At 34.9% G+C, this 15,691-nt stretch overlaps 1 protein-coding gene across 2 annotated transcripts in view; it reads right to left on the reverse strand.

Moving 5' to 3' along the window:
* LOC105211815 (protein singed) overlaps positions 1–15,691 on the reverse strand; it is a 45,794-nt gene that overhangs the window by 11,577 nt on the left and 18,526 nt on the right. For both annotated transcript variants that reach the window (XM_011183460.3, XM_054230703.1), the window contains exon 3: positions 1,934–2,224. In XM_011183460.3, coding sequence (XP_011181762.1) covers positions 1,934–2,138 — 205 coding nt within the window. In that variant the 5' untranslated portion in view covers positions 2,139–2,224. The remainder of the gene's footprint in view (positions 1–1,933; positions 2,225–15,691) is intronic.

Genomic DNA, 15,691 nt, shown 5'->3' on the forward strand with positions numbered 1-15,691 from the left:
GATTTTTATACTCTCGCAACAAAGTCGCTAAAGAGAGTATTATAGTTTTGTCCACATAACGGTTGTTTGTAAGTCCCAAAACTAAACGAATTAGATATAGGGTTATATATACCAAAGTGATCAGAGTGACGAGTAAAGTTCAAATCCGGATGTCTGTCTGTCCGTCCGTGCAAGCTGTAACTTGAGTAAAAATTGAGATATCTTAATGAAACTTGGAACACGTATTCCTTGGCACCATAGGAAGGTTGCTTTCGAAAATGGGCGGAATCGGACCACTGCCACGCCCACAAAATGGCGATAACCAAAAACACATAAAGTGCCATAACTAAGGCACACATAAAGCTATGGAAATACTACTAAGTTTTTTGTATTCCAAAAATGAAAGAAATCGGATCATAACCACGCCCATCTCCCATACAAAAGTTAGGTTGAAAATTACAAAAAGTGGGTTAACTCACTAACGAAAAACGTCAGAAACACCAAATTTTACATAAGAAATGGCAGAAGGAAGCTGCACTCAGATTTTTTTACAAAATGGAAATTGGGCGTGGCGTCGCCCACTTATGGGTTAAAAATCATATCTCAAGAACTACTCGTCAGATTGCAATGAAATTCGGTATATAATATTTTCTTGACACCCTGATGACACGTGTGGAAAATTGATGAAATCGGTACACAACTACGCCTACTTCCCATATTACTCAAATTTGAATCCTTCTGATCCTTTCACTTTATAATGTATACATAAATAAAGATAGCGAAATAAAACTTTACACAAATACTGTATTTGAGCTGTGAGATCACTTGTGGAAAAATTGTCAAAATCGGACCATGACTTTTCAAGGCCCCTGATATCAAACATGAAGAACTCAGTGCCTAAGGGTAATTTTTCACCGAAAATATAGGTAAATCTCTAAATAAATTGCGAGAGTATAAAATGTTCGGTTGCACCCGAACTTAGCCTTTCCTTACTTGTTAACATAGCCTTTGGCTCTTTCAGCGATTTCTCGTATGCTTGTGCTCTTTATTTTTGGAAATATGAAAAAGTCACACGGAGTCTTGTATGGCGAATGTGGAGGCTGGGACATCGTTACGGTATAAGTGTTGACCAAGAACGGCGTACAAGCAACGAAATGAGCCATGAATACAGCTGATTGAATTGCATTTTAACGTACTTCAGTGGTATGTACTTATATCAACTTACTAAACATAAAAAAATAAAATAATTTGACAATTGAAACCTGTGAAATTTTAAAATTACCGTTATTTTCTGAACGCACATCGTATGGTTCTTTCTTGGTACGATGGACGAAGCTTAATATGCCCAGACCTAAGACCAATTTCTTTCTACTTGTGGGAATTCATTTCATTTCAAAATTTATCAATGTTAAGGAGTGAACTTCCAGATGAGAATATTATGGACGAAACCATCAAAATGATTTTGAAAGATGCAAAATGAAGTTAATCTAGATAACAGATAAGTGTGCCCGAGTCAATGCGCCATGTCACAAATAGAATAAAACGAACGGGGGAATAATTGAGTAATGGTTTGATATGAATTCCTTCCGCATTCACTATATTCCCAGAACTGGTCCCCAACGAGGCATTTTCTCAGACCTGTACTGTAGTTAAGTGATTTCCTCAAACAATATAACTTTACTTAACTTTTTCAACCAAAATGGAACTCTCAAATATAATGATTTGATTATTATTAATTTATAATAGATTTTAGATTTTGATTTAGATTTTCTTGAGTAATTAGTCATTTAAGTCTCATCTTATGTAATAGCGATAAAAGAGGCGGCCAAATTAAAAATTTAAATAATTTTAGAGCTACGTGGTTTCTATCAAACACCCTATCTATAATCATTTATAATGAAAAATAAAAATTTAAATAGTCAAATCCAGCAAATTCTACAAAAAAGGTACTCACTTTCACCGGTATTCGATGGCTCCAATGTCCACAATTGTTTCTTCTTCAGGCTAGCGCCATTCGCATTCAACTTGAAGCCGAAAGTTTCGGCCGTCATATACTTGTGTGCGCCATTAATCAGGCCAATGGTCCACCAGCCCTTCTGCTGATTCTGTGATATGATATCACCATTCGTATGGTTCAGCTCATAGCTTTGACCATTCATTGTACTGCTTACTGGTTGAGGAGCAATGGTGACGACTTTAACGCAACTGATGAGGTGTTGGAAAATGCGGGATTAAGCTGATGAAACTGTAAAGAAAAGAAGAAGTATAAGTTGAAAATAAGAGGTGATAAATGGTGTCGTATTTTATTAATGTGCGTGACTTAATTGATTGATCAATTTGTGCGTAGCTAATGACAACGATACAGGCGTGTCAATCATAATCTAAAATATTTCTTTAAAAATTTCAAACATAAATCTGTCAAGTGACTAAAAGCATGCTCAAGCTTCTATCGAAGACTAGAGTGGAAGCGCAGTGTTAGTGAAACGAGTATTTCCACAAACCGGAACATTTCTACCGACCACTTTGATGAAAAATGCAGGCAGTCATGCCTGGAACTCGTCGAAACTCACAACACGGGAACGATCGGGACGATCAACTTTGTATTTGTGTTTGGTTGTATTTAGTTATGAACTCTTATTTGGTCATGAGAGTCGTCATCACTCCAGCCATCGCTATTCTTAACGTTTTTTTTCGGTCGATTACGCATTTTTAAGCCAGTGCTTTTCATTTAGCAAAATCGCAAAATTGCAAATGACAAATTCATATGCAACGCGCGACTGCAACTGCTGCCACGCAGTACGCGCTTTGCATTTTTATAAGCAAATGGGCCCATGCGCGGTACACAAGGCAAGGCTCGGAGCCTGCCATCAATATTTGCTTTGCTAAATTTAGAAAAGTAAGTAAAGGCGGCGGAAGAATTCAGAAGAGTTGGGTGTAGCGCGGTGACAAAGGCCGCAGCGAAGACGAGCTGACAGGAAGTTAGACGTCAGTGACGCCACAGATGCCGCGCCACCGTTTTGCGACGATGAACTAGTATGACGCTTGCAATTCAAAGGGACATGAAGCTTACTGAACTTCAAAAATAGAATTTAACCCAATCAATATCGTACAATAGTTGTAGAAATTATAAAAGTCTGAGTTTCCTAGAAGGAGAGCTGTCAAACCAGCTATCAAAGTAAGTACATGTGCTTGACATTTATGTCAGTTTACTTTGACAGAAGTCTAATACCGGAACATTGTTTAAAATTTATCGCAAATTTATTTTTAAAACTTTTAGCCCAAAATACTAATTGGTTCCAGCAGGATAATGTTACAAGTCATTGACCACATTGGAAAGAGCTTTCGCCATTCATTTATTTTTCTCACAATGTAGCGTTGGAAATACTAAGCGAAGCCTTGCTCCTTCTCTGCTTCCACCACGTACACTTTCAGAGCTCGAGCACTTTCGTCCATTCGAACGACATGGCCCAGCCATTGTAGTCGCTGTCTTTTTATTCGCTGAACTATGTCAATGCCATTGTATAACTCGCACAGCTCATCGTTCCATCGTCTGCAATATTCGCCGTTGTCTACTTTCCATAAATCTGCCGCAAAGCCTTTCTCCACTCTTCTGCTTCATAAAGAAGGACGGGAATGATGACGGACTTGTAGAGTTTGGTTTTTCTTCGTCGAGAGCGGACTCCACCTTTCAATTGCCTACTTACCCAAAGTAGCACCAGTTGATGATTCTGCGTTTCGATTTCGAGGCTAATATTGTTGATGTTGTTGATGTTGGTTCCAAGATAGACGAAATTATCTACAACTTGAAAGTTATGACTGTCAGCAGTGGCGTGGGAGCCAAGACGCGACCTACTCATAACTCAATCAAATCGCTTCGTTATCTAGTATATTCTAAAGAGCAGAACTAACAGCAACGGAACTAATGGGTTTGTAACTAGCCAAAGTTTAAATCGCCGTGAATTTTAGGCCTGAAATTCTGAGCAGATATCAATGGCAAAAAATTTGCAACATTATTTTTATAATATTGTAAGAGTAAGAACTTGAACTTGAATAGATACCGGTGACCCACGTGAATAAAATCGAATAAAATCTGACTACTTATACAGAATACTCACGAACAGTCCCCAAAGAGATCTTTACATAGACAGACACATGTTTGTCAAGTTATCAAAGTCAAAGCTTTGACAGCATAGACCAACAAAAAATAAGGATGCTATCAGAAATGTTAATGTAAGTTAGTGAAATATCTCCATTGCAAATTACACGACACGATCTCAAACACGAAATTCAATTACTTCAAAGAGAATGAGACTGAACGATAGCACTTTGCTCAATTTGTAGACAATTTGTAGCAAAAAACAACAAAATTAGGCAACTGTATATAAACTTGCGGCCAAAGTAAGTACTAGCCTAAGTGCATGTGTACACTTGTAACCATTTATAACCAGGAGTATAGTGGCGAAAGCAATTTCAATTAAAAAATTAGTGCAACAACAACATGATTTATATTTGACGTAAAGTGCCAACAAAACAGTAAAGAAGCAGAGGAAATGTGATTACTTGGACTGAGAGGCGAAATTCTTACTCAAACATCATTTGCTTTATGAACAAAAAAGGTGCAGAATTTCCGGCGTAAAAGCTTACACGAGCAAGAACAATACACTTAAACGCGGTGAGGAGAGACTTCAGATAAACTGCATATGGTTGGCAGACCCCTCGATAGGCGCACTGCTGCCCATTACAGGCAGATGGAGACGCGCAGTAACAGCGGGCTGACTGAAAAGGAGCAAAAATTTGCACGTGTGTGCCCCGCCAGCATACTTACATATGAATGCGCTTGGGTGCTTACAAGTCAGTAGCGAATGTGTAGAGGCCTGTTGGGTGTGGACGCGCATACTAAGTATGGCGACAAAGAATAATAAATGCTAATGGCTGTTAAATTGGTGGGACCAAGCGTCGGAAATACAAAAAAAAAAAAAAACATATGTATACACTTATATGGATATGTATGTAAGATTGAATGAAATGAAAAAAAAAATATTGGAAGTTGTGTAATGAAAGCAAAAGTGGGCAGTAAAACAAGAACTTAAAAAGGAGAAGCTACAAAAAATAAACACCACTTGGAACACACCCAACATAAGCTATAAATATCAGGCATGCTACTTAGCAACTTAGCAAGTGGAGGAGTCATTTGATAGTGTTTATGGGCCGAACAAGCATGTAAATATATTTTTATGTTAATTCCACTAGCTTCTTGCGCCATAAAATCATCATTTAATCACATATTTAGGACGCTAATAAAATCAATTTTTATGGCTTTGGATCTAAATCTAAGTACATTTAATGTTTGCTTTCATTACGAGTCGTAAAATCAGGACATGAAAGGCTTAAGAGCAATGAGGCATAAGTGGAATGCTAATGTCACAAGAGAATCATCACAAAAGCATTAATTATCAGGTAAAGGAATGAAGATTAATGGTAAATAACAACAGAATAAAACAGAAATTAAAACATAATTGAAAAAAATAAAATAATTAAATAAAGAATATATTAGAAAATATTTTTAAAAAAATTAAAAAAGAATTATTACATATCAATAGAAAATAAAATATTAAAAATTAATAATAAATATTAAAAAATTATTTGAAATATACAATTTTAATATCAAACTAAGCAGTTAAATAAAAAAAATTAATATAATAAATAATATAAAATAATAATAGTAATGTAAAAATTATTAATAAAATATATACAAAAAAATCATTAAATCGAATTTAATAAAAAAACTTAAACAAATCCATAAAAAATAATAAATAAAAAAATAATAATTAATAACAACATTTTTTATTGAGAGGTGAAAAAAAAAATAAAAAAAAAAAATTAAAAATTAAGTATAAAAAATATAAATTAAATACATATAAAAAAATATTAAAATTTTTAAAACGAATTTTGTTCAACAAATCAATAAAATTCAACAATTAAAAAAACATTAAAAGCAACAATTACTTAAGCAATTTTATACAAACCCATTTTTTGAGAACACCCAGAAAAAAAAAACAAAAATAAAACCGATTTACTGTTGATTAATATTTTTAAGTACTTAATTGGCTCAAATAATTTGGCGTAAAATCATTTTTACTTAAGCATCGTGACCAATTCACAAAGCCACACAGCGCTTCGTGTATTGAAGTGCATGATCGCGCCTCTCCACGCCCCAGTACCTTCACCGGCGCGCGTTAGCTGCTGTTGCAAGCACGCTGGGTGCAGAAGAAACCTTTGGAATCCGCTGCAGGGAAAGCGTAAATAAAGTAAATACCACATAAAAACCAATTTTCCATTACCGTTGTTGCCTGTGGGTATGTGTGTGTGTGTGTGTGTGGCACGAAAAGGTGTGCGTTACTCAGCGTGATCGTTGAACGTTGATCGTGTAAACTTCAAATATGCGCCAAGCGTATAATTCAATTAAGTTATGGTCTGTGTAAGAAGAATGTGCAATGTAATCTTCAACGCACTACAGCACTTACAACACAAACAACTTCAAATGCTGTGTAGTACAGGGCGTTCGAAAGTAGAATCTGCAGCATAACAACGCCAGATTTACAAGCACGAATTGTTGTAGATAAAAGTAACTGAACGGGAAGTTATTGAATTGGTAAGATACATGTTGATATGTAGGTATTCAGAACTAGTAATGCACTCAGAGATCTGTTTAGGCATTTATTATGGTAGTAGTTTAATGTATGTAAATTATTACTCTTAGGTAGACATGAGTAGATGCTCGTAGATCAATGATATTCAAATAAACTGATGAAAAAGAGTTATCATCTTGTTCTACTCAAATTACTTTGAAATCTTACATACGATCAGTTTTAGAAATCATTTGGCACTTAAGACATGCTCCTGTCAATTTTTTAGACAGATTTCGGTGAAAAGATGAATCAAGCGATCGGCCGTAATAAATGCATAGCATAAAACGATTCGACAAGATCATTAGATCAATCAGTGAACCAGCTTTTAAATGAGAAAAGTCATGCCCAAAAAAATGGTTGGAAGTAATCCGAAAAGTATAATATATTTAAAATTCAATAAAAATAAAAACATTCCACGAAGCCTAACTTCGTTTTCAGTTTCCCATAAAAACAAAATAAAATATTTTAATAGCTGCCTTCGCATCTTCGGAATACGAGTGTTCAAAAAATAACGGGAATTTTTTTTTTCAAATCTTTATTCATTCGCCTACGTTAATGTTGTCGCCTTCAAAATAGTCTCCATTCGATATTATGCACAATGCCAGAGTTTCTTCCAATCGTCGAAATATTTCTGAACCTCAATTTTTAAGATTTGGCTCTTTCAGCGATTTCTTGTATGCTTTTAAAACAACGACCCTTTAAGGTTCTCTTTATGTTTGAAAATAGGAAAAATTCACACGGAGCCATGTCTGGCAAATATTTCCCCTGGCTGGGTCATCGTTACAATATTGTTTTTGGCCAAGAATTCACGAACAATCAAACGAAGTGTGTGCTTTTAACCGACGAAAATCGTCAAGCTCATAAAAACAATAAATACGGCTGAAAATGTTATCGTAGTAGGGATTGCAGGTACTATATCAGTACAATATAAAAAAACATTCAATTGGACTCTTAAAAAACGTGAAATTTTACAAATTCCCGTTATTTTTTGAACACACTACCCATTGACGATAAAAGCTTTTCATAGAATATATCAAAAGTTTCAAAGACTATAAAGAAATTTTATTTCAATATACTGCAGTGAAATAAAATAATAAAATAATTTTAAAAAATGTGGTAACTCTATTAAAAACGTTAATATTAAACTTAACTTTATCAACTCATTCTAAAATTAAAAAATTGCAATATTTTTCACATCGTATCTATTAAGCTGGTGAGTACTATATGTGTTCTACTTTTAATAAATATTTACTATTTTTCTTTGAGAATTTTATAAGAGAAATATCTGCATTTTTTTGCAGTTATGCAACAACAAAAGTCCCAACACATTTTGTAGATTCTAATCAAAAATTTACTGAAACTTTTTTTTAATTTGTTGTCGACCGCTTGGTTGTATGTACTGGAAACATGACCGATAACAATGAATTGAGAAAATATAAAAGACATGAAGTGACAACTTATCACAGAAACACCGACGAACGAACAGTAGTTGCACTACTTATGGCGGTAACTGTGGCGAATAAATTAAATACCAATGCAGTACCTCGGTAAAAATTGTACCAATTCACGAATGAAAAAGGTAAAAAATTAAAACAAAGAGAAATTGTAACATTAATTAGCGAAGATAGCAAGGCAGGCAGTTGGAATTGCCTAGAAGACAGAGGTAGGGGGCTGCGAGAAATGCACATTGCAAATGTCGAATGGCGAATACCGAAAGCGAGCGTGTGCATTGCATTGCATTGGTATTAACTGCATTTTGCAACAAATGGCAGCTACTTGATACTTAAGCTTTCAAGTTCGACCATGCCGAAGGCCAAGGCGCCCCATTTGGTAAGTTGGCGTTAATGTGTTCAAACCAAAACGGTGAATCGCTTATCTATCTACCAGTCGCAGCTGCAAGCTTCCATTACAACAAACTTGCCGTTTTATTTCACACATTTCTGTCATGACCATTCGCCGGAGCAACGAAGAAAGACACACGCTCAAATGAAGCATGCTTGAAGCGCGTTTTTCAGCCACCAGTGGGTGGAGCAAGGTAAAAGCGCATTGTTAGAAATTTATGTGACACGAACTGACTGACTATAAAAATTAATTTAATGCAACTAAATAGAGTGTACGAAGTGAAGATGACACTTTACGAGCAAAACCAGTCAATAGGTATTCCATTGTGTTGGTTTGTAGAATGCACAAAGCGTATAAGATGTAGTAAAGTAATGCAGTATGACACAAAGCTGGCAGAAAAATGGAGTACACACCTTTGTAGGACGAACAGGCGACAAACGGGAGAACCGAGATCATTTCAAGAGAATGTAAATATGATAAAAATTATCCTAGAGTTTATCATTTCTGTAATAAAAATTAGTATTTTATTCGGAGAAATAATCTGTAATAAAATCTAACATTTTAATCGCTGAAATCATCGATAACTTGAAAAATTTAGTTTCAATCGAATTTGTTTGTTACTTTTTGAAAAAATAAAAATATTTCTCGATAAAAGGTATAAAATATCTATAAACAAAACCAAATTGATAAAATTAGTGATAACATGAACAACTTAAATTCAATCGATTTTGTTTGTTAATTTTGAAAAAATATCACAGAAATATTTATCGATAAAACATTTAAAATGTCGATAAACAAAACCAAATCTGTAGAATTATCGATAATTAAAAAATTAGTGTCGCTTCAATTTCTTTGTTTATTTTTGAAAAATTGCATATAAATATTTATCGATAAAACTATTATAATATCGATAAACGTAATAATTTCGATAAGCATACTACTATCGATAAACATTTTTAGAAACAATGCAAACAATAATCAATTTTTAAATGATTTTAACGAAATATTACTGCTGAATTATAGTTATAGCATTTATCTAAACAGACACCTGATGGTACAAAACCCACAACCGAGTAAGTATTAGCTACTTTTCAGGTGTTTATCGACTACACAAATCACTGAAGATCTTTTCATTTCTCAATTCAACTCTATTCCCATATCTCTCATCTTTAAATAATGTGCATTGATAGAGTAGACCCATTTAATGTAACGGCAAATAAAGTGTAAATCCGCTGAAATTCCTAACTTTCTACAAATGTAGCTCTTAAATCTATTAACCATGTTTCCTTGTTCTTAGCATTGGTGGTACAACGCATGTAAGCCTCTCACAGGAGTAACGGTGTCTACTCCAAAACGCAAAACTCCACTCACGACGACACACAGCTGCAGGAACAAAACTCACCGCAATTAATAATACCGACCGACCAGTTTCGTCCAACCAACTGTGTAACCGTGAGACGGCGACTTTTCGACACTTCCTCCAAAAACGAAACTCTTGTTGAGCCAAGCGCTCAAACCAGATTCAATTTAGCGCAGACTTGAATTTCTGCACTAACGCGCCAATGTCGCACACAGGCAACGGTTCGCTCGCTCCGTTTTAAAACGCGCGCCCGGCATTCCGCGTGTTCAAACATCCCAGCGGCCGCACGCTATGACAAGCGACGATGCGCGCAGAACGTGCAACTGGGCTTGCAGAGGAGCTTTGTTACTCTTCGTGCGGTATATGAATGTTTGTAGGTGATGTGCACATGCACTATGGTTATAGATGAGTATATAAATATGTATGTCGGTATGTATGAATGTAGGGTATATGCACATGGGCACAGTTGCATGGCAGTCCATTATGATTGCACTGTTAGCGCCGGCACATGGTTAAGCGCAAGTTAGTTGCATTAGCTGGCACCGCCAGTAAGTACATAGTACAGTGTCGATGAATATAATAGCACCGGTATTCGGTTTTATAAGTAAACAAGTTTGGCTGTAGCAGTCGCTAAGGTTAAATATGATTTTATGACCTTGACTTCGTTACTTACTCGTGAATTCTTGACCAAAAACAATAATGTAAAGATTCCCCAACCTCCATATTTACCAGACATGAAACGGTGTGCGTTTTTCCTATTTCAAAAAATGCAGAGAAGGTCTTAAAGGCCCGTCGTTTTACAAGCGCACGAGCACGCTGGAAGACCCAAAGGCTAGCTCAAAGATCGAGTTTGAGGAATGCTTCGACGATTGTAAGAAGTGTGGTATAAGTGCAACGAATGGGTAATATTTTGAAGGCGACAACATTAATATAAATGAAAAAATATTGTTTTCAAAATCGAAATTACCGTTATATTTTTATCTATTATTCTATGACCTTCAAAAGTGACCTTTACTTGAACTGGATGTTTGATCTTTTTTTCGAAAAAAAACTTAAGAGCTTTGAGTAAATCTTCTCAGTTTTAAATATATTCAAGAAGAGTTGCCACTTAATTATTATTTTTATTTAAATTTTTAAAGTAAATTAGGTAATAGAAAATTAAACTACTTTAAACTAAATAGCTTTAAAAATATTTCTATGAGAGATTTTTTTCATAAAGGGATGCCACTTGGTTTAAAATTTTAAATTATAAATTTTCAAAAAATAAGTTAAATATTATAATATTCAAATTACAAGATTTGGCTGTCAGAAAGTTAAAAGTTCTGTCACGACGATTTTGATTCAGAGAGAGCGAGTTTTCTTAAAAAAAAAAATATCACATTTTTGAGTTTGTTGTTGGGATCTCACCATCGATAAAATAAAGTTATGCAAATATTCATTTAAAATTTATCAGTTTAAAATAATTGATAAAATTAATTAAATTTGAAAGTGCTCTTATTTCAAACACAACTGTAATTGAATTAACAAGCCCAAACGGCCGACACTTTAAATGCGAACTCATCAGCGTATCAAAGAAATTGCGGTGGCGGCGGTTAATATGATTGTATTAGTGCCTCTAAAAATACTCATTAAACAAAGCGCCGTAAAACAATACAAAGTAATTTAATAAAGGCAAACAAACACACACACTCATACATACACTCAAAGCAAACAGTACAAACTGCTGTAACTGCGCTTATAGATTGCTTTTAGATGTTGAAGGAAGTGCGAAACAGTAAACTTGCCAGTGAAATAAGTAAAAAAAAGCAACCGCAAAACACGCCAACACACACACACACACAGCAGGAGACAACATTAATATAAATGAGGAGTATGAAGTGTAGCTACATGGAAAAGTGGCTAGAACTGAGCGCTGGAGCTCGAACTAGATGATGTTGTGGATGAAACTAGCGCTGTTGTTCGCCTGCCTGCCATCAGAACGAATTGAAATAATGTGGTTTGCGGTTTTTATTAGTTGGCTGCTTTTGCGCTGTTAGATTTTTCCAACATCAATGTTGTTGCCTCCACATTTACTCTGTACCCGTTCGTTACTCTAACCAATTACAAGCCATTTGCTCTATACTCTATTTGCCATTTGTATGCAGCTGTGTGTGTGTGTATGTGTTTGTGAGGGGCCGCCAGGTGCTGAGCCACGAGCGTTAGACCAGAAAGAAATAACAGTGTTTAAATATTTTCTAATATACATACATACATATACTTATCTACCCACGTAAATGGTGCACTAAGCATAGAGATAGAAATGTATCTCGTGGATATACATAATGTTTGTTGTAATTTATAGTGGGATAGTTAAGTTTTATAGTTATGTAGTTCCGTATTTCTGTCTGTGAGTGACCGCCACAAGAGGTCAGTGCCGACTTTTCTTCAAACACAAACTGACATACATATTTACATTAAGAAAGCGTTAATCCAAGCGGTGGCATTATTTAAATGCTAGCATGGCGTTACAAACAAACACACACAGACACATACAAACATATTCTAAAGAATAGCATAAAAACAATTAACTAACGTGGAATTGACTGGCAGTTAAAAGAAGTAGATGGCAAAAGGTGAGAGATAAATGAGTTCTATATACATTATATGATGAATCATCACAGTTCCACAGGTGTCTGTCTATGTATGTATGTATTTTTAGGTACGTAGCAACTGGTGCAGAACTCTTCTACATATTCATGTGTTGTCTTCTTTATGGCATTGTGACTGAGTAGCAAGCAATGAAAGAAGATTACAATTCTTTACAGCTTTTAAATTGTTTACCATATACGTATATATAAAAATATATGTACGTATGTTTCAGGATTGTGGACGCCACAGGTCTCCACGTCTCAGGTGGTTTAGTATGATTAGTGTGAGTACAAATAATTATAAAGCTGTAAGTTGAGAATACGATTTAATGTAGACTTATTTAAATAATTAAATCACAGACAAAACAAAATCTCAAAGGAAAACTGAAATTACTAATCTCCGCACCAATTACACTAAACGTATGTAAAATATCTTCAGTTACTTATTTAATTTTTTTAACAAAAATATTTTAAAATTTTTCTCACGAAACTTAATTCCTATTATTGCATCTAGCAGTACGTTATTGGTCTACGATTGTCATAAAACCATATATTTCAGCATACATATATAGAGCTCTCGTTGCATGAACCGGAATCTTATGATTTCCAAAATAGACCAAAACTATTTAAAAAAATACCTCTGAATATTAAACGAGATCGCCACGAGAGACCACTCCTGACGTTCCTGGAGTCCAACTACCACACATTGCAGACGATGAGCTCAAGTTGCCTCGTGAAACAATAATGATCCTCGCCCAATTGTGTTCTGGATACTGTAACAGTTTAAATTTCTTCTTAGCCAGACTAGACCACGACTATATGTCCTGCATAATATGAGTTCCTGCTTCACGCTCATCCCATTCATCTAACACCCCTTTCCACATAATCCCACTCTGACGAAATTGCTCGTGTCCAGAACCTCCAGTTATATTACATCGATAACAACTCAACAAGGGTCTAGATAATCGTAATAACATCAATAAAAACAATCATTATTGACCAGATATTACTTCTTCATACTGCCATCAACCAGAAATTGAGTAGAAACGATCAAGAAAGAAACGATACTGCCCATATTATTATGGGCATTATATTATATATTATATTTTCAAAACCTTAAAACTTCAAACCAAGTAAAACTACCATATTCCTTAATTAAAATTAATTTCAAACCATTTCGAAGCTTTTAAAGTCCATCTAAAAGCCAAAAAATCGGTAATTTTTTAAAATCGATTCAAAGGTGATAAAATAATTTTATTGTTTCCAAACTTTAACATAAATTTATTGGATCTTTTTAGAGTAAAAAAATATTTTTTCTTTTTTTTATGGCGGCTCAGGATAGTTTTTTATCTGCTCCCTTCGACGCGAGGTTCCAACTTCTCTATTTATCATTCATCTACCATTGATCTGACATAAAAGTATACAATTTTTTTTTTTAGAATAAATTAACGGAAAAAATAAACCTATAAAATTTAAAAAAGTATAAAAACGTATACTTACAATAAGCATTTGAAAAGACAGAATTTAGGACTATTTTTGAAAAATACAAAAAATGTATTTTATGAATTTGGGATTTTGAAATGAGTCTCGCGGCCTTATAAAGAAAACATCAAACAAATTTGTTGAGCCAATTCGATCGAAGTTCTGAAAGACTAACTAATAAAAAATTTTGAGTCTGCGATATGTACGATAAAAATTTACTTCCCAATTCCGATTCCAACTCTTTAGACCCGTTTCTGTTCGGAAAGATTATATATTCGAAACCAAAAATAGAATATTATTTATTTGAATTCAATTCAAATAGTTTTTACAAATTTACTTCATAAATATTGTTTTAGCCCCTACCAGTATCACTCAACTTCCAACTCGCTTATCAAACAAAAGCTTTGTATTTGCAACAATTTTGAAAGTGAAGGTAAAACTTTCTAACGTCAAGCTGCCTGAAACAATGTAACGCTTTGGACTTGAGCTGACGGCAGTTAATCTATGACAATCGAATTTTAACTCTTTCGCGATGATATTGAAATTTCAGCTGATTGCTTTATGCTCGTCTCGGCACGCTTTTGTGATATTTGCAAATACGGCATTTAATTGAGTGTAAGTGATGTCACATAATGCAGCCAAACGAATGGCAATGGCAACCGCACTGCCTACCCACTCTCCACGCTGGTGATCACTGACACCGCTGCATGCAATTACTCGCATATTTTTACGATCATTTGCAACGCTGGCGACCGCAATTGACAGCGACAACAACAACAACAATAACAAAAATAGCAGCAAACAAATAAGCAAAACAACAGGAATTTGCAGTTTTCTTTTATGTTTTTGTTTGTTTGGTTTGGTCCAGCTGCTCGGACGCTGATCGCAAGCCGAGGCGTTAAAGAAGCAAGTAAGCATACAAGAAAAATAACAACGGTTTTTCGCTACAACAACTGCTAAGCGTTGTGCAAAGTAGCTGCTGTTGCAAGCGGGCCAGTGACAGCATAAAAGTGGCGAAACTGAAAGGTGATTTGAAAACAAAATTCACCTGTCAACAACAAATGCGAAATTTAGAGAAAATTACACAAACAAAAAGTTGGTAAAGAAAATTGTGCTGAGCAAAAAAGCAAGTAGAAACAACAACAAAAAACGGCACAGTTTACAGTAGCAATTGTTGATGATGTTGCAAAAACACAAACAAATAAACATGAAACTTGCACACACAACCAAGCGAATGCAGAGTTGCATTAGCATTATGTTGCAGCATGTGGCAAGTCAGATACCATTTCATCAGCTACACTTATGTACATATGGAGAGGTGTGTGTGCTTTTGCTAGTAAGTTGTCTGTTGACGCCTAATGCCGATGGAGTTGTTAATCGGCCCGACCACATTGGGGCCAATTGGACAGCTCATTTAGCTACTCTTGCCAGTTGTTGTCTGTTGAAATTTCTTTTTTGTTTTTTTCGGCACACACACACAATGTGTCTCAAATTACAGCATAAGTAGTAAACGATCAGCGGGCATACCCGTATGTACTGTAATTGTAGAAATTTAAGCTAGATTTGCGAAATGCTGGAAGGTGTTGAATAATAAAAACGGTAAATGCGAAAAGGCTTTGATATAAAATAATCATTTCAATACATTTTGGAAACAATTAGATTAAAAATTATTAGTAGGTTTGGAACTAAGAATACTTCCCACATTTTCTGTT

This window comes from Zeugodacus cucurbitae, chromosome 5 (genome assembly GCF_028554725.1).
Source record: "Zeugodacus cucurbitae isolate PBARC_wt_2022May chromosome 5, idZeuCucr1.2, whole genome shotgun sequence".
NCBI lineage: Eukaryota > Metazoa > Arthropoda > Insecta > Diptera > Tephritidae > Zeugodacus > Zeugodacus cucurbitae.